General features: G+C 43.2%; 1 protein-coding gene and 2 pseudogenes across 5 annotated transcripts in view; 1 reads left to right on the top strand and 2 right to left on the bottom strand.

Annotated features, from left to right (window-relative positions):
* Positions 1-6,927: 6,927 nt before the first annotated feature.
* Positions 6,928-7,642, bottom strand: LOC308521561 (developmental pluripotency-associated protein 4-like; annotated as a pseudogene). Its single transcript has one exon. The product of its transcript is annotated as a developmental pluripotency-associated protein 4-like (transcript).
* A 1,184-nt stretch (positions 7,643-8,826) lies between these two features.
* Positions 8,827-10,622, bottom strand: LOC308521560 (keratin, type I cytoskeletal 18-like; annotated as a pseudogene). Its single transcript has 2 exons — positions 10,586-10,622; positions 8,827-9,921 (listed from the first exon to the last, which is right to left on the bottom strand). The product of its transcript is annotated as a keratin, type I cytoskeletal 18-like (transcript).
* A 2,194-nt stretch (positions 10,623-12,816) lies between these two features.
* The window catches only part of ILRUN (inflammation and lipid regulator with UBA-like and NBR1-like domains), a 99,379-nt gene continuing 88,447 nt past the window's right edge, over positions 12,817-23,748 (top strand). For all 3 annotated transcript variants that reach the window (XM_081095016.1, XM_081095017.1, XM_081095015.1), the window contains exon 1: positions 12,817-13,212. In XM_081095016.1, coding sequence (XP_080951142.1) covers positions 13,055-13,212 — 158 coding nt within the window. In that variant the 5' untranslated portion in view covers positions 12,817-13,054. The remainder of the gene's footprint in view (positions 13,213-23,748) is intronic.

Here is a 23,748-nt window from a genome sequence, read left to right as displayed (position 1 = left end):
TGGGGATGTGCCCGCAACCCAGGCACATGCCCTTGACCGGAATCGAACCCGGGACCCTTCAGTCCGCAGGCCGACGCTCTATCCACTGAGCCAAACCGGTTTCGGCAAAAAAAATATATATTTTTAAGAAGTATGTAGACTTGTTGGAAATTTTGGATGTTCTCTTTTGTAAAGTGCCTGTTCAAGTCTTGTACCCATTAACTATTGGGTTGTCTGTCTTTTACTTAGTTATTTGTAAAAGTATTTTTTAACTATGTATTTTGGATTTGAGTTCATTATTGGATGGATGTATTATAACTATCTTCTTCAAGTCTGTGACTCGCCTTTTCACTTTCTGAATGGTGTCTTTTGATGAATTTCTGAATTTTAATATAGTCCATTTTATCAATTATTTATCTTATGCTTGGTATTTTTGGTGTCCTATTTAAATAATCCTTTTCCTACTCTCACTTTTAAAATTAGAAAATTATTCTTTTCAAAAGAACATTGTAAAAATATTAGAACACATAGATTATCACAAAGAAGAAAAATAACCACCTATAATGCTACCAGCCATAGATATAATTTCTATTAACATTTTGATACATATTCTAGTATTTATTAAAGTTTATATGTATAGTTTTATTTTTCAAAAAGTGGATGATACTGTATTTATTTTTATTAACTTTTAAAAACATATTTTATATAAATATTAATAAATGGTTATCTTTATAACTTATTGAAAAATTTAAAAAATATATTTTGTTGATTTTATTTTTTTTATATATGTTTTATTGATTTTTTACAGAGAGGAAGGGAGAGAGATAGAGAGATAGAAACATCGATGAGAGAGACATCGATCAGCTGCCTCCTGCACATCTCCTACTGGGGATGTGCCCGCAACCCAGGTACATGCCCTTGACCAGAATCGAACCCGGGACCCTTCAGTCCCCAAGCCGATGCTCTATCCACTGAGCCAAACCGGTTTCGGCTATTTTGTTGATTTTAGAGAGGAAGGGAGGAGAAAGAGATAGAAACATCAATGATGAGAGATAATCATTGATTGGCTGCCTCCTGCATGCCCCCTACTGGGAATGAAGCCCCAAACTCAGGCATGTGCCCTGACCAGGAATTGCACCGGGAATTGAACCATGAATTCCTGGTTCATAGGTCGAGGCTCAACCATTGAGCCACACCAGCTGGGTGAATGGCTGGGGTTTTTTGTTAATCCTTGCCCAAAGATTTGTTTTTTTTATTGATTTTAAAAAGAGAGGGAGAAGGAGAGAAACATCAATCGGTTGTCTCTCATACACACCTAGCCAGGGGGTCAAACCTGAAATCTGCATATGTGCCCTGACTGGGAATCAAACCTCAAACCAGTAATCCTCCAGTGTATAGGACAGTGATGGCAGACCTTTTGAGCTCGGCTTGTCAGCATTTTGAAAAACCCTAACTTAACTCTGGTGCCATGTCACATATAGAAATTTTTTGATATTTGCAACCATAGTAAAACAAAGACTTATATTTTTGATATTTATTTTATATATTTAAATGCCATTTAATGAAGAAAAATCAACCAAACAAATGAGTTCACGTGTCACCTCTGACACACGTGTCATAGGTTCGCCATCACTGGTATAGGATATCACTCCGACCAACTGAGTCACACCGGCCAGGGCTGGCTGGGTTTTATAGTAAATACAGTCTTAAATTTTTAAGAAATTGGGCAGTTAAAATAAGTCTCAGTTTTAGTGGTCAAGTCCATATCATGTGCCAAGAATTCCAGCTTCCTGTGGCTTAGTTGGAGAAAATATATATATTTTAAAATGTATTTTTATTGATTTCAGAGAGGAAGAGAGAGGGATAGATAGAAACATCAATGATGAGAGAGAATCATTGATCGGCTGCCTCCTGCACGACCCACACTGGGGACGAAGCCCACAGTTGGGCATGTGCCCTAATCAGGAATCAAACTGTGACCTCCTCCTGGTTCATAGATCCATGCCCAACCACTGAGCCACGCCAACTAGGTGAAAGAGCACTGTTTTAAGAGTCATTAGTCTGGAGTTATGCCTGAGCAGTTTAGTTCCAGACCAGAATTTCAAAAAAGGGGTCATTGAGCTTTTCAGAGCTTCAATTCCCCAATCTTAAAATTGGGGCTAATAATTCCTTATATCAGAAATTGGAAATATCTCAGAGCCCATCAATAGACTTATCAAAGAGAATACATTTCTAAATTGGAATAAGATATAGCCATTGAAAATGTAAATGTAAATTTATATTTATTGATGTAGAAAGCTATTTTCAACATACTTTGAATGAAAGAAAAAAACAGGCTAGATAGATGGGTATAGTATGACGTGCCACTGAGGCAGATTATACAAATGAAGACTTATAGAAAAGATATATTTATGCCTGGCTGGTGTGGCTCAATGGGTGAGCATCGATCCATGCACCTGGAGGTCACCCGTTTGATTCCCTGTCAGGGCACATGCCGGGGTTGCAGGCTCAGTCCCCAGGGTGGGGTGTGCAAGAGGCAACCTATCGATGATTCTCTCTCGTCATTGGGGTTTCTCTTTTTCCCTTTCCCTTCCTCTCTGAAATCAATAAAAAAGTAAAATAAAATAAAAGCCCTCAAAGAAAATTAGGAAAAAAACTTCATGATATTGGACTTGACAATGATTTCTTGGATATAACACTACTAAAAGCACAGGCAACAAAATAAAAAATAGACAAATGGGACTACATCAAATTTAAAACTTGTGTGTATCAAAGGACATAATCAACATAGTAAGAGGCAACCCATAGGATGGGAGAAAATATTTGCAAATGATATAAATGATAATGGGTTTATATCTAGAATATATAAGAACTCCTATAACGCAACAAAAAAATCAAATAATCTTATTAAAAATGGGCAAAGGACTTGAATAGACATTACTCCAAAGATCATTTATATATGGCCAACAAGAATATGAAAATATGCTCAAAATCACTAACTGTCACAAAATGCAAATCATTCTGTTTTGTTTTGCTTTGCTACTGTCAAGCAAAGCAAAGCAAAACAAAACAAAATAACCAGTGTTAACAAAGATGTATAGAAACTGGAACCCGTGTGCACTGTTGGATGGATTGTAAAATGGGGCGCCACTATGAAAAACAGCATGGAGGGTCCTTTAAAAAAGAGCTCCTACATGATCCAGAAATCCCACTTCTGGGCATGCATCCAGAATAATTGAGAGCAGGGTCTTGAAAAGATATTTGCACATTCATGTTCATAGCAGCATTATTCACAATGGAAGCAACCCAAATGTCCATCAACAGATTAATGGATAAACAAAATGTGGTACCTACACACAATGAAATGTTATTCAGCCTTAAAAAGGAAGGGAATTCTGACATAGGCAGTAACATGGATGAACCTTGAGGACACTGTGTAAAGTGAAATGAGCCAGTGTAAAGTGAAAAGGCTAATACTGTATGATTCCACTCATATGAGGCATCTAAAGTAGTCAAATTCATAGAAACAGAAAGTAGAATGATGGTTGCCAGGAACTAGGGGGTGAGGAAAGGGGAGGTGTTTAATGGGGACAGAGTTTCAGTTTTTGCAAAAATGAAACTGTTCTGGAAATAGATTGCCCAGCCATGTGAATGTGCTGAACAATACTGAACTGTATACACTTAAAAATGGTTAAGGGTAAATGTTAAGTTTTTTCTTTTCTTTTTTAAATATATTTTATTGATTTTTTTACAGAGAGGAAGGGAGAGGGATAGAGAGTTTGAAACATCGATGAGAGAGAAGCATCGATCAGCTGCCTCCTGCACACCTCCTACTGGGGATGTGCCTGCAACCAAGGTACATGCCCTTGACCGGAATCGAACCTGGGACCTCTCGGTCTGCAGCCTGATGCTCTCTGCACTGAGCCAAACCGGATAGGGCTTAAGTTTTTTCTTAATCACAATTAAAACAACAAACAAATGCTAAAATGATTTTGTGATAATCTGTTCCCTCACTAGCCTGTTCCTCATACCTGTGGAGAATCACCCAGGCCCAGGTAAGGTCTCCCTGAAGACCTCCGTGGGCTCCCTCGGCTCTTCTGTTCTCCCAAGTTCTATGGCTTCTGTCTCCTAGTTATTTGGCACTTGAACCTATGATGCTTTGCACTGTTGACTGCCTTATATAGTTATTTCTAGAAATGCATGTCTTTGTCTCTCTCATTGTTATGTAATAGCGTAATATTTAACTAGTAGCCCGGTGCACAAAATTCATGCACTCAGGGGGTGTCCCCCAGCCTGGCCTGTGCCCTGTCACAGTGTGGGAGCCCCCCAATCCATCGCCCCAAAGAGGTAGGCCCCACCCACCCATCCAGGGCTCCTTGATGGATTGCCCCAAAGTCGTAGGCCGGAGCTGGGGTTCCTGCCTCCGCACCGAGCAGAGCCGAGGGATGCCCAGGCCTCGCTGGGCGGAGGCCTCCGCTGGCCCCAGGCCTCCTGGTGATGGATTGTGATTCCTGACGCAAGTCCCCCAACTCTGCAAGTCCCCGCCCACCCACGCCTGCTGCGCATGCAGCCTGCTGATGGGTCGTTATGCGTGAGGGCGTCCCAACCATCTGCATATTACCCTTTCATTAGTATAGATATTCACAAACACTCATGCCCACTTCATTTAAACTTCCAATCCTGGGAAATAAGTGCAGGATAAAGGTTTTGGCTTGTGGGCTAAGCTCCAGTATATAAGTACTAATTGTAGCTATAGATGAAATTCCAAATGTTTTTTCTTTCTTTTGTTTGATTTATTCTCTCTCTCTCTTTTTTTTTTTTTTTTAAAGAATAAAGTGTCTGTTATTTGTTACACTGAAACAAAATCGTGCCTTTTGGCTTACTCCTACTGAGTTAAGAACATTAACAATAATTGGCGTACAACAGAGTTCCCGAAACACGGCAGATGAATTACTTTACATACACATTGTAAGCACACTCCGTATTTATGACACAGAAGTAACCTTGGACATTTTTTAAACAGCAAAAATATACAAAACAGTTACAACTGGAAATAATACCGGCCAAGTGCCCCGAGTTTTTATCCCAGGGACACAACCCAGAAGTCCCAACTTAAGACAACGACGTCGCAAAATGTTTTGAATATTAAGAATGTGTTTTTTGGGAGTGAACACAATAACAGCTTTTCCTTTGGCTTAAGATAGTCAGCAGACAGAACCTAGAGACAGAACCTAGTGAGACAACATGGCAAAAGATCCTGGATAGAACCCGGCTACAGAAATTGGCTGGAGAACCTAGCAAGAGAACATGGCAGGAGAACCTGGACAGAACCTGGACAGAACCTGGCGACGGAACCTGGGTGGAGAACCTGGAGAACCTAGCAAGAGAACATGGCTACAGAACCTGGCTGGAGATCCTAGACAGAACCTGGCTGGAGACCCTGACAAGAGAACCCGGCTATGATGATCAACTGAATTCAGCCTCCGTGTCATTCATTCTTCGCCGACTCCGTCCACACCTTTGGGGACCCCTGGACCTGCTGGGGTTGGACTCCAGCAGTACATGTAAAATCAAGATTTGTTTTTTTTTTTTTTTTTTTTTTAAATATATTTTATTGATTTTTTACAGAGAGGAAGGGAGAGAGATAGAGAGTTAGAAACATCGATGAGAGAGAATCATCGATCAGCTGCCTCCTGCACATCTCCCACTGGGGATATGCCCGCAACCCAGGTACATGCCCTTGACCGGAATCGAACCTGGGACCTCTCAGTCCGCAGGCCGACGCTCTATCCACTGAGCCAAACCGGTTTCGGCAAGATTTGTTTTTTTAAAAATAGATCTCTTTAGGGAAACTTTATAAAAGTTTAATCCCACTTTAAAGAGAAATATTAATGATTTAATATTTAAATATTATATCTAATATTTAAATCTAAACTTTATTAAATTATTCCTTTTTACTTTATTGTTTTATTTCCATAAAACCTTATTTTGAATTTTATTTTCTATGTAAACCATATGTTATAATTTGAAACTTTAAAACTAAAATATTCTCCAGCTTTTGTTCTAGGCTGAATCAATATGAACTTTGTGAATATCTTGTCCTGTATCAACTCAGATAGATAGTAGTAGGAAGGGAGGGAGGGAGAGAGGGAGGGAGGGAGGGAGGAAGGAAAGGAGGGAGTAAAGGAGGGAGGAAGAAAGAAAGAAAGAGAAGGAAGGGAGAGAGGAGAGGAGGAAGGGAGAGAGGAGAGAAGGAAGGGAGAGAGGAGAGGAGGAAGGGAGAGAGGAAGGGAGGAAGGAGAGAAGGAAAGGAGGGAGGGGATAGTCAGTAGAGGGAGAGATGAAAGTGCTGTCGTTGTACCATGAACAGAAAGCAGCTGTGGTTAGACTCTTTTTAGTATAGGAGTCTTGTTATTTGCTCACATTTTGGTGATGGTAATTGGGGAAGAGGGTGCCAGTGTTCTTTGATTGTTCACTCAGTTCTTTTTTGTACCAAATAAAATAGTAAAACGCTCCATTCTAAAAAAAAAAAAGTCAGCAGTTTGAAGTGAATACACTTAGAACTGGGAGATGGAAATCCCTAGAGGAGTCAGAATTCTGAGGCAGGAGTCCAGCGAGGGAGCCCACCTGTTTCTCCATGACGCTCACTTCGGCTCCCACCGTGAAAGAGCTGCTGGGGTCCCTTCCGCTTCAGGTGGGCAGTTGGGTGGTGTGAGTGACTTTTGCATCTTCACTGCAATGAATGATAGCTTGTGAAATGCATGTCCCTTTCAAAACAGAACTGTCTGTATCCCAGCAGATGAAGCAGCAGGCACTGTTGGCAGTCTGAGGGTAGCATCTGCCCTGCCCCACCATGGGCCCTGTAAGCTGGGAGCATGGAGGTGTGAAGCAGCCTGGAGGTGCTGTCAGTGGCACCATGGGGTTGATTGTAGTCACCTTTCTACCATATTAATTACAATCAGAGCCATACTCTTTTTTGTGGCATTGTAATTGGGAGCTTCTCGCTAATATCTTATTCCTATGAATGCATTTGGGGCACAACGTATTATCCTCTAGGTGTAGGGGTGGAAAGTTACAGGAAGGTACCAAGAACAGTGAACACACTTGCCCTGGTTTCTCAGGAACCCAGGCTTGCCCAGCATAACACTGTAGCTGAACCCAAACCCCTGTGTCTGCAGGGAGACTTTGTCCAAGGACCACACACCCCTTGTAACCAGAGGCCTCCTGTGGGGACCCCACGGTCTCCATCTTCCCAGTCGTGGCTGCAATTCTGCTCCAGGAGGCAAACACAGCTTCGGCGGGGAAGTTGTTACAAAAATATTGCCCGTTCCCTCAGGAGCAACCCCCCTCTCCAGGGGAGCAGTCACTTTGGGAAGACCAAAACTGTCCTGGGTCGTTTCCCCCTTTTTCATCTTCAATTTCCTTTTTGATCATGTCAACATCCTTGCCTCCTCTGGTGTGATAGGAATGTCCTTCTGGTTAGGCTAAGCACATTCACGCGGCCTATTACATGCTTCCATTTCTGGCCGCTGGTGCTCAGCTTTAACTGCTGGCACCAAACCCTCACGTTTCCGTGAATCAGGTTAACTGGTGGCAAGTGAATGGGCAGTGGAGGAATTGGTATCTTCTTGTGAACTCTTACTCTTTTATTTGCTTGTGCCATCTTCTGTGGACAGGAAACGTTGTCATCTTTCTTAGGTCTCTTGTTTGGTCTCCATCCCTCAGGCTCTTTGTATATACTTGGTTCACCAGCAGCCCCATGTTTCTCTTTAGCTTGTGCTGGTTGGAATTTGCAAGCTTTTTCTGCTCCCCCGACTTCTTTGGGAGTTCCACTTCTTGCCTTTTGCACATTTCCACACTCAGAAAAGAATTTAAGGCTGACAAGAGGAAAATCTTCTTACTTCTCTGATTTATTCTTTTGCTCCACTTCAGCGATCTGTTTGCAGCATTTCCTATGTAGAGGTGAGGAAACTGGGATCTAGAGAGAAGCTAAGTAATTCGTCCACCGTCACGTAGCACAAGGATTAAGGCTCTCCTTCCAGGCCACTGTCCTTAACTCAGTCTTACTTATAGTAAGCTAGCAGACATTTGCTTGCTCCCCTGAATAGCTCATCTTACTGCTAACTGCTTCCTAGGTTTTGCAGATTTCATGGGAGGGAGAATGTAAAGAACTGAAATGAACTCATGTTCGACAAGCCCCGAGGCTACCCAATGTTCTTTTCTTCAAAACGAAATGTCTCCTAATGTTTTCTTATGTGATCGCTTTATTAAAAATCTGAAAATACTGATAAAAATGTAAAAATATTCATGATTTCCCATACTCAGAGACTGTCATTGGTAATACCATGGAGTATATCCTTCCGGATGTCTCTTGCACTTGTTTGTGATTCTCTCTTATCTGGATCACAGGCAACACTATTTTTGTCATATCTTTTATCATTTAAAAATATATTGTATCCCAGCTGGTGTGGCTCAATTGGTTGAGCTTCGTCCTGTGCATCAGGAGGTTTCTGGTTCGGTTCCCAGTCCAGGCGCATGTGGGAAGCAACCAATCAACATTTCTCTCTCACATGGATATTTCTCTCTCTCTCTTCTCCTTCTCTCTTCCTCTCTAAAATCAATAAAAACATATTTTTAAAAAAGAAAATAAAGTTGATCTATTTATTTAAATATAGAAAAGTATAAAAAATTAAAGTATTAATAATTTTAATTAGTATTTCCAACCTCTTGTTATATAGTTAGATACATACAGTATACTAATTTTACATTCTACTTTTTTTTCTCAATGATATCTGAACTTTTTACTGGCTTCCTGACCCCCCAGGGGGTGTCCAACTTCTGCTGACTTTAATGCCTCAGAACTTCGGTGTCCTTCACCTCAGATACCACTTTGCTGTCCACAGTCCTGTGAGTGGGTAGTCTTTTGGATGGATTGTATGGAGTGGCTGTTGTCCAGGGCATCACCAAGATTGAAGTCCTCCCCTTCTACCAGCAGGCGGCGGAAGTGTTGCTCTCAATCTCCAGGTTGACCTTGAGGTTTAGCAGGGCCTCCTACTCCTGGGCTTGGCGCTGCCCTTCTGCCTGGGTCTGGGCCTGCTCTGACTCCCAGAGCAGCGGGATCCCACTGAGCTATTCCATCTGTATGGCACAGTGTGTCTCCACCTCCCTCAGGCTGCTCGCCAAGCTGGCCTTTGGATTTCTCATCAAGTCCAGGCTAATCTCCAAGGACTGAGCCATACGACTCAGCTCCGTGTCATCTCAGCAGCTCCTGTCTCTGCAGTCTGCGAGGCGACCACAGTGGTGCTCTCCTCAACCTGGTGGGACCAGTATTTGTCTAGGAGCTCCTCTTGGTTCTTCTGAGCCAGCTCATCACACTGGGCCCGGATGTCTGCCATGATCTTGCTGAGGATTTGGGGGCACCCAACTCCATGGTTAACCCAGAGTTGGCGATCTGGTTTTGTAGGTCATTTCCTTCCTCCTCGTGGCTCTTCTTCACTAAAAGCACCTCCTCCTTGAGAGCCTTGATCTCTGTCACCAGCTGCAGCCGAGTGACACTGGTGTCATCAATGACCTTTCAGAGCCCACTGATACTACTGTCCACAGACAGGCACATGGCCAGCTCTGTCTCATTCTTGACTCTGAAGTCATCAGCAGGAAGATGAATATTGTCAATCTGCAGAATGATGTCCACAGAACTTGCAAAGATCTGAGCCATCGGGTCCTCATGGTCTTGAAATAATGCTCCAATCTCTGACCTGGGGTCTCTTCTTCTCCAGGGGTTCCCGGATTTTGCTCTCCAGTCTCTGATTATCAGCCTCCAGCTTCTCACCCTCTTCAGGTAGGCCAGGTGGTCACTGAGTCATTGAATAGTCTCCTTCTCACTCTGGATGCCCCCTATGCCTGCCAGACCCCCGGCCAACCCCACAGCCAGGCCCCTGGACACTGGTGGAGTAGGACATGGAGATCCAGGAGCCCTCACCCTCAGTGCCTACACAGATGCTGACGGCACTGCTGAATGATAGGCTGGCTTAACTCTTTTATGAACCCCTGAAACTGACCTGGTCTTGGGATCTGGAATTAGTTTAATTTTTTTTTTTTTTACACAAGATCACCAGCCTAAGAAATTCGGAAAGAAACTGGCTGGTCTTGGGCATAAACCAGGCAGTGACATATCCAAACATAGCCCTGACATTTCTGAGCTGGTCCCTAGAAGCCCTGTTGGCACACTGCTGTCAGCTTTCCTTCCTTAGAGTGGCGTTCAGCAATTTGTCCCTTTGCCTCTCAATCAGTCCTCTTCCAGGCTCTCTTCATAACAAACACAAAACAAAGCTATCAGGGTAGAAATGTAGGTGTTAATATCTCCTCAGACTCAAGTGGAAACTCACATTTCTAGGAGTCTCCTGATTAGGTAACACCTCATTTCCTCCATTTCATATCCCATCCCCACAAGAGAACCATCCCATGGGGATGGAGGTGGTGGTGGTTCTTCCTTCATATCTAATGTGCCAGCCACCTTGGCCATTGTTTCTGCACAGTGGTTAGGAATGGGACAGTTCTTTATTGTGCCTGAGAACCAAAAATGTCCCCACAAAGTTTTAGAATTCACTTGAAGAGTAGTTGCACTCCTTTGAGATAATGCCCATCGTGAACTGCAGTTCTGAGCCATTTGGGTCTCTTATTTGCAAGGATCTCCTTGCATTATGTGGGCTGTTTAGGTGTGAGTTAAGACCCTAGTAATTGGCCAAGAGTTTTTAGTTTTTCTTGGGTTCTCAGGTTCCAATAACATTTTCTTTTGGATCTTTGGTCAATCCAGCTTTAGTCCATGGATGTTGCAAGTTAAAATGCTTCCTAGAAAGTCTATGGTCTAACATAAAATCAGTTCTTGGGTCAAAATTTCTGATTCTTTTGTATGTAAGGCCAAATTGAACTCAAACTATAAAGGGAACTGTAGCAGGGTATAGTGGGAGGGGAGCTAGACTGGAAGTTTGGAGACCCCTGACTAGCTGTGGTATCTTGGGTGAATCAATTCCCTACTCTTGGTTTCAATTTCATTTGCAAAATGGGGAGGTTGAACTAGACCAGTGGTCGGCAAACACATTAGTCAACAGAGCCAAATATCAACAGTACGACGATTGAAATTTCTTTTGAGAGCCAAATTTTTTAAACTTAAACTATATAGGTAGGTACATTGTTATTAACTTAATTAGGGTACTCCTAAGGCTTAGAAAGAGCCATACTCAAGGGGCCAAAGAACCGCATGTGGCTCGCAAGCCACAGTTTGCTGACCACGGGACTAGACAGTATCAGTTCCTTTCAGCTCTAATACTGTGATTTTTAAATCTTTCTGTGTTCCCATTCCATCATCCATAAGATTGGGACAATACGTGCTCACTTCTGAGGGAGACTGAACTTTCCTTAATATTAGTGAAATATTTCAACATTGTGGTCACCCAAAAATTAGGCCCTAAGCTTCCACACAGATCTCTGAGGCCCAAGAACAGTTTCTTACAGAATGTTTATAATGACTGTATGGTATGAGTTTGTAATATCCTTACTGTAAGGTGTGTTTCCTGTAAGACATTCACATTGGAGGGGAAAAGTCACCGGAGAAAGTTGGATTGACCAACTTTACCAATAACTGGCAAAACGAGAATTTGAATCTCCAATGTGTGTGACCCCAGGACCCAGGCTTTAGAGCCATTATGTTTTACTCTTATTTGGTAGTGGGACAGGAGGTAGAATGCTTTCCCTTTCCAAAACCTCCTAGCACCCTAGACACTACTAGTCATTCTAGTTCTGTCTGCTGTTGGAAACATACTCCATTAGGAATCTGAAAGCTGGGATCTAGGTTTGCTGCTCTCTATTTTTGGACAAGGCATAGATGCTTTTGGATCTCACTTTCCTTATTTGTAAAACAGAGAGCTACCTGAAGGCAGGAGACCATTTCCTCCTCACCATTTCCCTCCCTTGACTGTAGCAGAGCGTGGGGCAAATATTGTTCAAAAGCACCTCCTGAATGAAGGAATGTAAGGGGGTAGACGAGATGGTTCCTGTTTCTTTTCTCATTCTTTGATCTTGAATCGGGGCCTTGACCAGGTAGGTGTACCACATACAGTATGGTATCTATTTTATTTTATTTTATTTTCGCCTTCTATTTTAAAAACAGAACAAGGCATTCCAAATCCTCGTGACTTAATCTTTATTTTAGGGGGTTGGTCTTGACCGCTTATGTGTGGTTTGTTTGGACCTGTGATTGACGTTTACACCAAGGCCTCCTGTACTTCCCCAGACTGGCCAGGGCCATTGCATAACGGAAACTGCACGGACCCGCTGTAGCAATACCACCGAGGGGCCGGGCACCAGGGGCTGACAGCAGACTCCCTCTGGGACAGCAGCTCTGTAACTTATGCAAACAAGTCCTTCAACGCGAAAGGCAAACTCCTGGCTGGTAGGACTGGGCCCCGGCTACTCCCCGGTACTTGACCTTGCCATGGTCTCTGCTCTTCCCGGAACTTTCTGAAGAAGTTCCCTCACCTCCAAAATGGCGGAGCTGTCCTAAGCGAAGGGCCGGAAGCTACTCCCCCAGCCCCGGGCTTCCACTCCGCCCCTTGAGGATGGGGCGGGGCGAGGCGAAGGTCAGGCCAGGAGTGACCTCCCGCCCCCCCCCCCCCGCCTCTGGGCGGGGCCTTTCCTCCTTCCTTCCCGCCCTCTCGCTTCACCGCGGTGAGGTCACGCGGGGGACGTCACGGGGTTGTGACGCCACTGAGGGGCGGGCTTCCGGGGAGGAAGGGGCGGGGCCTAGGCGGGCGACGCTTGCGCAGTGGGCGCGGCGCGGGTGGAGGCGGAGGCGGTGGAGAAGCGAGAGGCGGCGGCGGCGGAGGCGGCGGCTGGGGGGGGTGGGAGGGGGGGAGCGCGCGAGTGCTGAGTGAGTTTACCCGTATGAGGCGGTGAGAGGCCCGGGGCCTACTCAGAGGAGCGGGCGGCGCCGGCAGCAGCGGCCCCCCCTGGTCCCCGGGCCCGAAGGCGCGGCGGCGGCTCGGCGCGAGGAGGCGGGGAGCGCTGTTCGGCCCCAGACATGGAGGGCATGGACGTGGACCTGGACCCCGAGCTGATGCAGAAGTTCAGCTGTCTGGGCACCACCGACAAGGACGTGCTCATCTCCGAGTTCCAGCGGCTGCTCGGCTTCCAGCTCAACCCGGCCGGCTGCGCCTTCTTCCTGGACATGACCAACTGGTGAGCCGCCGCGCCGGCGTTGGCAGCGGCCTCGGGGCCCCGAGGGAGGGAGGGACACCCGAGCCCCGCGGCGGGGCGGGCCGGGCGGGCTCCGAGGGGCACCCCCTTTCCGCGGCGGGAAAGGCGTGGGGGGGAAGCCCTAGGGGCATGGGAGACATGTGGGGGCCGAGCGGGTTCCAGAGGACGCACGGGGAGTGCTGAGGCCCACGGAAGGCAGGAGGGGCGGGAGAGAGATGGTGGGGAGGGTCCCGAGGCTCCGTGGAGTGTTAGGGGCCGTGGAACGCGGGGCGAGGGGCAAGACTTGAGCCTCGAGGCTGGCGGCTAGACTCGGAGGAAGAGGGCTTTGGTGTTGGCCGAGAGGAGCAAGCACAGGAAATCTGAATTTGGGGAGTGGAAAACGAGCTTCGCGCGGAGTTAGGGGTGAGGAAGACGGGGATGAGGGGAAACTCCGGGGACGGGCCAGGTGCTGTGGAGGCACCTGGGGCACGGGGAAGACTTGGGAATTAGGAGTTGAGAAGAACAGATGTGTGTTGTGTGTTGTGGTGTGTGTGTGTGTGTGTGTGTGTGTGTGTGTGTGTACGTACGTGTACGTACGTGTGTACGACTTTCAGAAGAGTTGTGCCAGGGAGGTGTGTGGGGGGCGGGGGAAATCTACTAGCAGATTGGCTAATGGAGAACTGGAAGTATCAGACCTGGGGCAGTGTCTGGGGAAAACTTTAGGAAGAGTGAAGGAAAGGCGTTTATCTTGGGGAAGGGGACCTTTTGAGGGGACCAAGGCCCTCTGCTCCAGAGTGCTGGCATGGGGAGTTCTGGGCTTATCCGAGAGAGAGCTGGGTCGGTAGGTATTTGGGGAGACGGAGGACTTGGCCCAGGCTGGGCACCAAGTGTTTGTAGCTCGGCGTCTCCTTGCAGAAGACTGGAATTGGGGCAGGAGACCATGGCACTGAGACTCAAGGAGTGTTTCTTGGCTTTGGATGTAGCACTTGCTGTTTTTGATAAGCAAGGCTTCCTCCTGTTCTCTGAGGCGGGATGGTTGGGTTCACTCAGGGAGAGCGAGAAAGGGGAGGCCATTAGCCTTCCTTTGAAAAGATTTTAGGTAAAGCAGCTCATCTTTCTTTGGTCCAAAAGCCAGGGAATGGAATGCCCTTTGCTCTCTGTGTTGGGCAGTCCCCTGACATGTGGAATCTTGTTTCCTTTGGCATCTCTTGTACAACTAGCCTCCCCTTTATCCCATGCCCACTAAATGCCTCAGGCACTGCCAGAAAAAAAGAGGCTGTAAGCCTAGCCTTTATCCCATTCCTCATCTAACCCTATCCGGAAAGATGCTCCTCTGACTAATGATGGGAACCTTGTAGTTGTGACTGCAAAGGTGATGTGTGATTTTTTTTCCTGTGTAGCATCATTGGTCAGTTCTGTTATTTTAGCTTTAAAGTTGATTGTTATTGCAAGAGTGGGATTGAATTTCTAGATGCTTAGAAAACTCTGAGGCATTGAATGCAGGAGCTAGTCTTAAGAATTAAAGAAGCATTTGTCAGCATCACTTGTATCTTCTATATCTAGGGTGATCTCAAGCATGGACTGTAACCTCCAATACTTTTCTGTACACCAACCTATGGTGTTTAAAGAGAGTGACAGGGATTACTGAAAACACTGAGAAGAGGTATTATTACACTGATGAAATTTAGAAATAAAGCTATCTTGAGGAGGGTTGCTCTCTTGCCTGCCTTCTTTCCCACCGGGCTCTTTTTCTTCCTTGTTTACACTAGTTCAGCGTAGGAAACTTGGCATATTGTTGCTGCCAGTTTGGTAGGGGAGGATCATTATTTCTCCCCACCCCCTTGTGAGTCGTACCATGTGAGTCAAACCCTGCCCTAAGAAATTAGTTTTTAGTTCTTTAGAGTCAGTATTTATTAGTACAATTACTATGGCTACAAAACCAGTGTAATGAATTTTATATGCTTGAGGTGTGTGTGCGTGTTTAACAACTAAGATTGTTTGTTTTTAGGTGTTGTGAAAGATGAGGCCCAGTGTGAATGAGAAAACAACAACAAAAATCATAGCTGCATGATAAAATTTTATTTGAATTTTTAGAAAAGTTATTAGGCTCAAAGACACGGAGTGGCATATATTCTGATAAGATGTTATCTCTGTATAAAATAAGGTATGACACATTTCTGAACAAAGGAGTGAGCCATTAAAAAAATGTATTCTGGTTTTAAAGCAGTTAGAAGTTAGTAGCTTCTTAGGAATCCAGGCAGTTAAGTGATAACTTAGCTTTAAGCCTCATTATTTTTTGGTTGTAGAAGTCATGTTTTTTATTTTCTTTGATTATAAAATGAAAAATCATTTGTGAACTGAAAGCAGTGAGGCTTGTTATTCTTTTCTAATGAAAGCAGTTAGCTCAATAATTCAATATTGTGTTTTTGATTCCTATGTTGACCTGGCTTACTCTGTCTTGTTAGACTTTTGTTTTAAACAAATACCTGTCATAATTAGCAAAATTTAGTTAAAAAAATACATGCATGGATGCATATTTGGTCAAAATACTTGTTGTTTAAGTAAATCTCTAGAGTCTAGAAATTTATTGCTTTTAAGTGTCATTTAATGTCTAACTGGGACCTGTTGAGATGGCCTAATACAGGTTGGTAAAATAGCTCTCAAACTGCTGTAGTTAACCTGTTGGGTTTAGGATAATTAACCTTCCTGTGACTTCATAAGTGCCTGTTTCTGGTTGTAATAAATAACCACCATTCAGTTGTTTGATGACTGTTAAAAAATAATGTGGAAAAGTAAAAAGTATTTTAAGCCCTGGCTGGATGTCTCGGTTGGAGAGTCATCCCATACACCAAAAATGGTGCCTGTTGCCCTAGCATTTTGGCTCAGTGAATAGAGTGTCGGCACTTGGACTAAAGGATCGAGGGTTCCATTCTAGTCAAGGGCATGTACCTCAGTTGCAGGTTGCAGGCTCAATCCCCAGCCCTGGTCAGAATGCCTGTGGAGGCAACCAATCGATGTGGCTCTCTCACATTGATGTTTCTCTCTCTCCCTACCCCTTCTACTTTCTCTGAAAATCAATGGAAAAATATCTTCCGGTGAAGATTAACAAAAAACAAACAAACAAACAAACAAACAAACAAAAAAACATGTTGCCTGTTGATCCCCTGTTGGGGATGTTTCTCTCTTTCTCTCCCTTCCTCTCTAAAAAAATCAATGGAAAACATACCCTCGGGTGAGAATTTAAAAAAAAAACCACATTTTTTAAAAATGAAGGTCATGAGTATCCTAAAATGAGTTGGAAAGACTGTTTTTGTTTTCCAAAGTAAGATTTTTTTTTTTTTTTTGGTTTGTAACAACTTTCTAAGAAGCTGTTGAAAAACTGGTTTAAATGGAATGTTTTGGCCTTATTAATTTTCTACCCTGTAAGCACAGATTTTTTTTTTTTGCTTAGTCTTAGGTTGGGTGTGCATTATGTAATTTCTCTTTATTTATTTTAGAAGCAAGTATCATTTCAGTTTAAGCGTTTTTATAGTGTTTATATTTGAGCTGGCAGCCATGCTGCTGGAAACGGGTGGAATTGCCTCTAACAAAAGTAGTCAATTTTCAATTCCCAATTTATGAGTGCATAAAATGAATAAATGGTGTAGTGAAAAAACAGTATCTGAAGCCAAACTGAAATGACTTGTAGATTAGTATATCTTTTTATAGCTGGAATATTTGTTTTCATTGAATTTATTGGGGTGACATTGGTTAATAAAATTATATAGGTTTCAAGTGTGTAATTCTATAATACATCATCTGTATATTGTGTATTCACCACCGTAAGTCAAGTCTCTTTTCATCACCATTTATCGCCCACCCTCTTCTACCTCCCCCCACTCTGTAGGTGGAATATCTTGCAGTGATACTATTGGGCTGTGAATATAGAACTTGGATTTCTAAAATTGGAAGTTTGTTTAAGAGTTTCTGTAGTTCATTCCAGTTTCTCCTGCAGAATTGCATGTAACCCTTCCAAGAGAGCTTATTCTTTTGTCTCTGAGGGCAGAAATTTGTATGATATTGTATAGTGTTTAATTACTTTTCTAGTTAGAATTATGTCAAAACTTAAGTCTCTCTTACTGCAATTAAAGATTTTTATATTTGCTTGTATCCACTTTAGAGATGGAGAATATCTAGTGAACATTACCCTTAAGGGGCTAGAAAGCTTCTATTCAAATCACTAAAAGTTTTCAACCATTTGTAATTTAAACACATTCAATTTAATGGCTTCTCATCCTTTAAGGTAGTCTAATACATTTATATATTTTTTTCAGGGGTAACTAACAAGAGTCAGAGGAGAGTTTACATATGATTTTTAAAAAGTTGTGGTAAAATATACGTAACAAAATATCATTTTAACCAATTTTAAGTTCATTGTTAAGTAATATAACCAAGCCCTGGCTGTTTTGGCTCAGGGGATGGAATGTCAGCCTGCGGACTGGTGGGGGTGGGGGGTGGGGGTGGGGGGGCCCCAGGTTCTGTTCCGGTCAGGGGCCCATGCGCAGGTTGCTGGCTGGATCCCTGGTGGGGGTCGTGCGGGAGTTGGCTGATCAGTGATTTTCTCTCATCATTGATGTCTCTGTCTCTCTCTCCCTCTCCCTCCCTCTCTGAAGTCAATGAAAATATATTTTAAAAAACATTTTAAATTTCCTTCTGGCCTTCACAATCAGTTTTCTCTGTTATGCTTTTTAAATTGTTTATTGATTTTAGAAAGAGTGAAAGAAAGAACGTTGCTTTGTTGTGCATTCATTGGTTGCTTCTTGTATGTGCCCTGACCAGAGATTGGACCTGAAACCTTGGCATATCGGGATGACACTAACCAATTGAGGTACCCAGCCAGGGCTCTGTTATGTTTTTCTTTCTTTTTTTTTAGTTCTCATCCAAGGATATTTTTCCATTGATTTTTTTAGAGAGAGAGGAAGAGAGAGGGAAAGACAGAAATATCGATGTGAGAGAAACATGTCAATTGGTTGCCTCCCGCATGTGCCCGACCAGGCCTGGACTGGCAAGGAGCCTGCAACCGAGGTGTGTGCTCTTGACCAGAATAGAACCCGGGACCCTTGGGCCTATAGGCCAATGCTCTATCCACTGAGCCAAACTGGTTAGGGCTTTTTTTCCCCCTCAATCTTTATTGTTGAGAGTATTACAGATGTCCCCCCTCTTCCCCCTCATTGCTCCCTTTCACCCAGTTCCCACACAGCCCCAGGCCTCCACTACCCTATTGTCTGTGTCCATAGGTAATGCATACATGCACATATGATCTTTATTTAATCTCTTCCCACCCCAACCCCCCTTCCCTCTGAGAATCGTCAGTCTGTTCCATTTCCATGCCTCTGATTCTACTTTATTCACCAGATTATTCTGTTAAATAGATATCTTATTCATTTATTTTGATTTTTAGATTCAGTTGTTGATAGGTATGTATTTGTAGCCATTATTTTGTTTATATTTTTGATCTTTTTCTTCTTCTTCCTCTTCTTAAAGAATACCCTTCAACATTTCATATAATACTGGTTTGGTAGTAATGAACCCCTTTAGCTTTTTCTTGTCTGTGAAGCTCTTTATCTGACCTTCAATTCTAAATGATAGCTTCGCTGGGTAGGGTAATCTTGGTTGTAGGTCCTTGTTATTCATCACTTTGAATATTTCTTGCCACTCCCTTCTGGCCTGCAAAGTTTCTGTTGAGAAATCAGCTGACAGTCATATGGGCACTCGCATGCTTTTAAGATTCTCTCTTTGTCTTTTGCCCTTGGCATTTAATTATGATTTGTCTTGGTGTGGTCCTCTTTGCGTTCCTCTTGTTTGGGAGTCTACACTTCCTGAACTTGTAAGTCTGTTTCTTTGACCAGATAGTGGAAGTTTTCTGTCATTATTCGTCAAATAGCTTTTCAATAGTCCAAATCATTGATTTGATTCTCAGAATCCTCTACTCTACTGTTGAATCCCTGTAAATTATTAATTTCAATTCAGACACGTCAAACTCGCAGCATGCAGCCCACCTGCCATGAGTTTGACATGGTTGTTTCAGTTAGTGTATGCTTAGTTTCTAACTGGTTCTTTTTCATGTTTGTGACATTCTCACTAATATTCTTGTAAGTCTCATTAAGTCCCTTGAAGCTCTCATTAAGATCCTTGAGCAACCTTGAACTCTGTATTGAGTAGTTTGCTTGCTTCCATTTCATTTAGAGTCGTCCCCCCCCACCGCTCCACCCCCCCCACTCCCCGGAGATTTCTTTTGTTCTTTCATCTGTGACATGTTTCTTTGTCTCTGCATTTTGGTGGCTTCCCTGTGTTTGTTTTTTTTGTATTAGGTAGAGCTATTATGTCTCCTGGAATTGGTAGATTTGCCTTGATGTGGTCCAGTGGCTCAGCTTCCCCAGTTACCTGAGCTGGGCACTTTAGGAGTGCCCCTGTGTGGGCTGTGTGTACAGTTTTGTAGTTGAGCCTTGATTGCTGTTGGCATCACTGGGAGTTGACCTCCAAGTCAATTGATTGTGAGGACCAGCTGTGACTATAGTGGAAGAGCTATTGTGTAGGAGACACACCCTCTTGGAGCAGGACTTGCTTCAGTTGGGTTTTTGGTGCTCACTGAGTCTGCCCCTTGAGTGTGTCGCTTGTGGATGTGTAGAACTGTAATGCAGTATGGTCTGATGTTGTCTAGCCATTTTACTGGCTCTGGGGCCACCTGGCAGGAACTACAGAGAGATCTGCAGATGTTTGCTACTTGTGTCAGGCTAGGAAGTGCCCAGGTGAGGCCCAGCTGTGAAGTAAGGCAGGCTGGTGCTAGTGCCAGGTCTTGGGCCTCTTACTGAAGATTGGGACACGCTGACGCCAGCTGCTGCTTGTTTGATTTTAGGAAAGTCTGAAGCCTGAGCCAGGACAGACCATTCATATGGAAAAGCAGCTGCAAACAGCTTGGGTGGTGCTGCAAGTTGGTGGGTCTCAGGGAATCACCAGGGTTGAGTGAACAGTGTGAGATATGCTGATGGAAACTCAGATATGGCTGCCAGTGAGCTCTGCGAATGGGGGAGGTCCGAGCACCCCCGTCTGGGAGAATACAGCCCCTGAGTTTCTGCCCTTGTGCCAGACAATCCAGTAGTTCCTCCTCATATGTCCCTGGTTCTCCCAAAGCCCCCCAGCACTGGAGCTCAGAGGGAGTGGAACTGTGTAAGTTTGTTTACTGACCCTTTAAGAGGAACTGCCTGAGACTCCAGTAGCCTCTGTGTCACTCACCCACAATCTCCGCTGGTTTTTACAGCCCGAAGTTATGGGTACTTCTCTTCCCAGCACTGGTACCCTGGGCTGAGGGGTCTGGTGTGGGGCTGGCACCCGTTGCTCCACATTGGAAGCCTCTGCAGCTGAGATAGCCCTCCTGATTAAAACACGCCAAATGTGAGTGCTGGACCAAGCAGTTCTGTGCCTCCGCCCCTCCTACCAGTCTCCGTGTGCTTTCTTCTTTACTTCTCTAGTTGCAAGATTTCCATTCAGCCAGATTTCAGGTGGTTCTGAATGATGGTTGTTCTGTATTTTAGTTTGTAATTTTGATGTGATTGTGGGAGGTGGCAAGTACCAGCTTTTACCTACGCCGCCATCTTGGTTCGTTCTGTCTCTGTTATGTTTTTAAAGTGAGTTGTACTTTAGCATTTATGACAAGAGGCAAATACAGGCTGAGACGGCGCCCGGGAAGCCGAGAAAAATACCACATGATCTCACTCATTTATGGATAATAAGGACCATTATAGACTGATGAACAAAAATGGATACAGAGGCAGAGCAGCATTGAGCAGACTGTCAAACTACAGTGGGAAGCCTGGGGAGGTTTGGAGGGGTGGTAGGAGATCAACCGAAGGACTTGTATGCATGCATATAAGAATAACCAATGGACACAAGACACTGGGGGGTGGGGGAGGCTGGGGGAATGTCAAGTGGCGGGGGGGGGGGGGGGGAAGGAGACATATGTAATACTCTTTGTAATACTTTAAGAAATAAAACAAAATTAAATAAAAAAAATAAATATGGGAAAACAAAATTAGAATAAAATAAATAAGTATGGGGAAAAAAAAAAGAGGCAAATACAGGTAATACTTCTAGATTTTTAGAGGACATTAGCTTAGGAGTTAGCACTGGCCTTATTTCTCAGTATAAGTAAAATATCTTTCACTAGAATATAGACAACATCAACTGTTTCCCTCCCTCCTAGCCATTAGGCTAGGGCTTTGCAGTTTGAGTGTTGCAATATCTTAGGTTGCCTCCAGGTATCTTTAGGAAACAGTGTTTATTTTGTGGAATACTATATATCTGTGCCCATCATGGATGGAACAGGTGTATTTTCTAGAAAACTAACTTGGGAAAACAAATTTGTAAAACAGTGTCCTATTGACTATTGTCAAAGGCAAGAAAATAAATAAAATAAAATAAAATAAAGTTAAATCAGAATCTAGATGTGAAAATGTAGTGTACCATCTCACAGTGCCTCCCTTGCCTGGTCTTAATCTATTTCTCAGTCACCTGCAATGCTAAATGAGTTTCTGATTTACTCTCTGGATTACATGTGTGAATCTAGGAAAAGTCCCTTTATGACAGATAAAACTTGATATTAATACTAGTTTTCTAAAAAATGTGTGCCAAAGCTGATTGATATTTCTCTTGCATCAATGTTTCTGATTCTCTATCCCTCTCCCTTCCTCACTGTAAAAATCAATGAAATATATATTTTAAAAAAATGTATGCCAAGGAGCAGTTTTAGGATTGTATGATATTCAGTGATAGAATATTATACATTCTTTTACACTTTTAAGGTTCGGAGTTCTTGCTTTGGACATTCTTCTTTCTTTTTTTTAATCCTTACCCAAGGATATTTTTCCATTGATTTTCAGAGAGAGAGTGGGAGAGAGGGAAAGACAGAGAGAAACATCGGTGAGAGAAACACATCGATTGGTTGCCTCCTTCATGTGCCCCTACCGGGGCCCGGGTCGGGGAGGAGCCTGCAACCAAGTTACATGCCCTTGACTGGAATCGAAACCAGGACCCTTCGATTTCGATGCTCTATCCACTGAGCAAAACTGGCTGGGCAGTACTTCATCCCTTTTTACTGGTGAACAATATTCCAGTGTATGCTTATACCACAATTGGTCCATTCATATATTGATGAACACTTAAGCCATTTCCACCTTTTGGCTATTGTGTATAGTGCTGCTGTGAGCATGTGCATACATGTATTTCTTTGAGTGCCTGTTTTCAGTTCTTTTGGGTATATACCTAACAGTTGAGTTGTTGGGTCTTATGGTAATTCTGTGTTTAACTTTTGAGGAACCACCAAACTTTTCCACAGTGACTGAATCATTTTACATTCCCCTTAGCAATGTAGGAGGGTTTTTCTGTACCCTTATCAACACTTATTTTTCTTTTTTTAATTACAGCCATTCTAATGGGTATGAAATGGTACCTCATTGTGAATTTGATTTGCGTTCCTCTAATTACCAATGGTATTAATGTCTTTTCATGTACTTGTTAGCCATTTATATATTTCTTTGAAGAATGTCTATTCAAGTCCGTTGCTTTTTTAAAAACTGGATTGTCTTTTTGTTGTAAGAATTTTTTTTATATATTCTATGTACTAGACTCTTATATGTGATTTGCAGATATTTTCTCCCATTCAATAGGTGTCTTTCATTTTCTTGGTAATGTCTTTTAATACACAAATATTTTTAATTTTGATGAGGTCCAATTTATCTAATTTTTTGTTGTTGCTTGTGCTTTTGGTATTTATTATATCTAATAATCCATTGCCAATCCAAAGTTATGAAGATTTACCTATGTTTTACACTAATAGTTTAATGGTTTTCTTATATTTAGGTCATTGATTCACTTTGAGTTAATTTTTGTATATCTTGTGAGGTAGGAGTTTAACTTCATTCTATAGAATTTAATTTTTGTCATGTTATATGCTCTGGGACAGGCTTCTCATTGACTCTACATTAAAAATATTCTTTATTTGTATTATATGTATATTTTACTCTCTTTAGCTGTCACTAAAAATTGGGCCAGAAAAGAGTGCAGATTGACTAATGGCGGGCACCCCAAACTAAATGTGTTTAAAAGGTCAGTTTATCCTCTTACCCATCCCCAACCAGCTTTTCTTCTGATTTTTCCCTGTTCTCTTAATAGCTCCCAATGTTCCCCCAAGCCCTAGGCTTGAACTGAATTATTTCCAATGCCCTCTTTTTCCTGGACACCCCAGATCATTTGCCAAACCCAGTTCATTTCCACTCTGCAGTGCACTTCCCAACTGTTTCTTTTTTCCATTCCTTTTGCCACCACTTAAGTTTGTAGGTTGTGTTACTACTCAAACAGGGTAACATAGGAATAGTTTCATATTGGTTTTCTGCACCGGCCTTTTTTGCTTCTAGTCCATTTTATGGGCATATTATTACCAGATCAATCTTTCTAAGTCACAGCTTTGATCTGGGTCCTTCTTTTCTCAGCAGTCTTTAACAGTGT

The sequence above is a fragment of the Myotis nattereri genome (genome assembly GCF_964212035.1).
Source record: "Myotis nattereri genome assembly, chromosome: 6".
NCBI classification, from domain to species: Eukaryota; Metazoa; Chordata; class Mammalia; order Chiroptera; family Vespertilionidae; genus Myotis; species Myotis nattereri.
The sequence above is the reverse complement of the archived record's forward strand: the minus strand, read 5'-3'. Positions and strand labels throughout refer to the sequence as shown.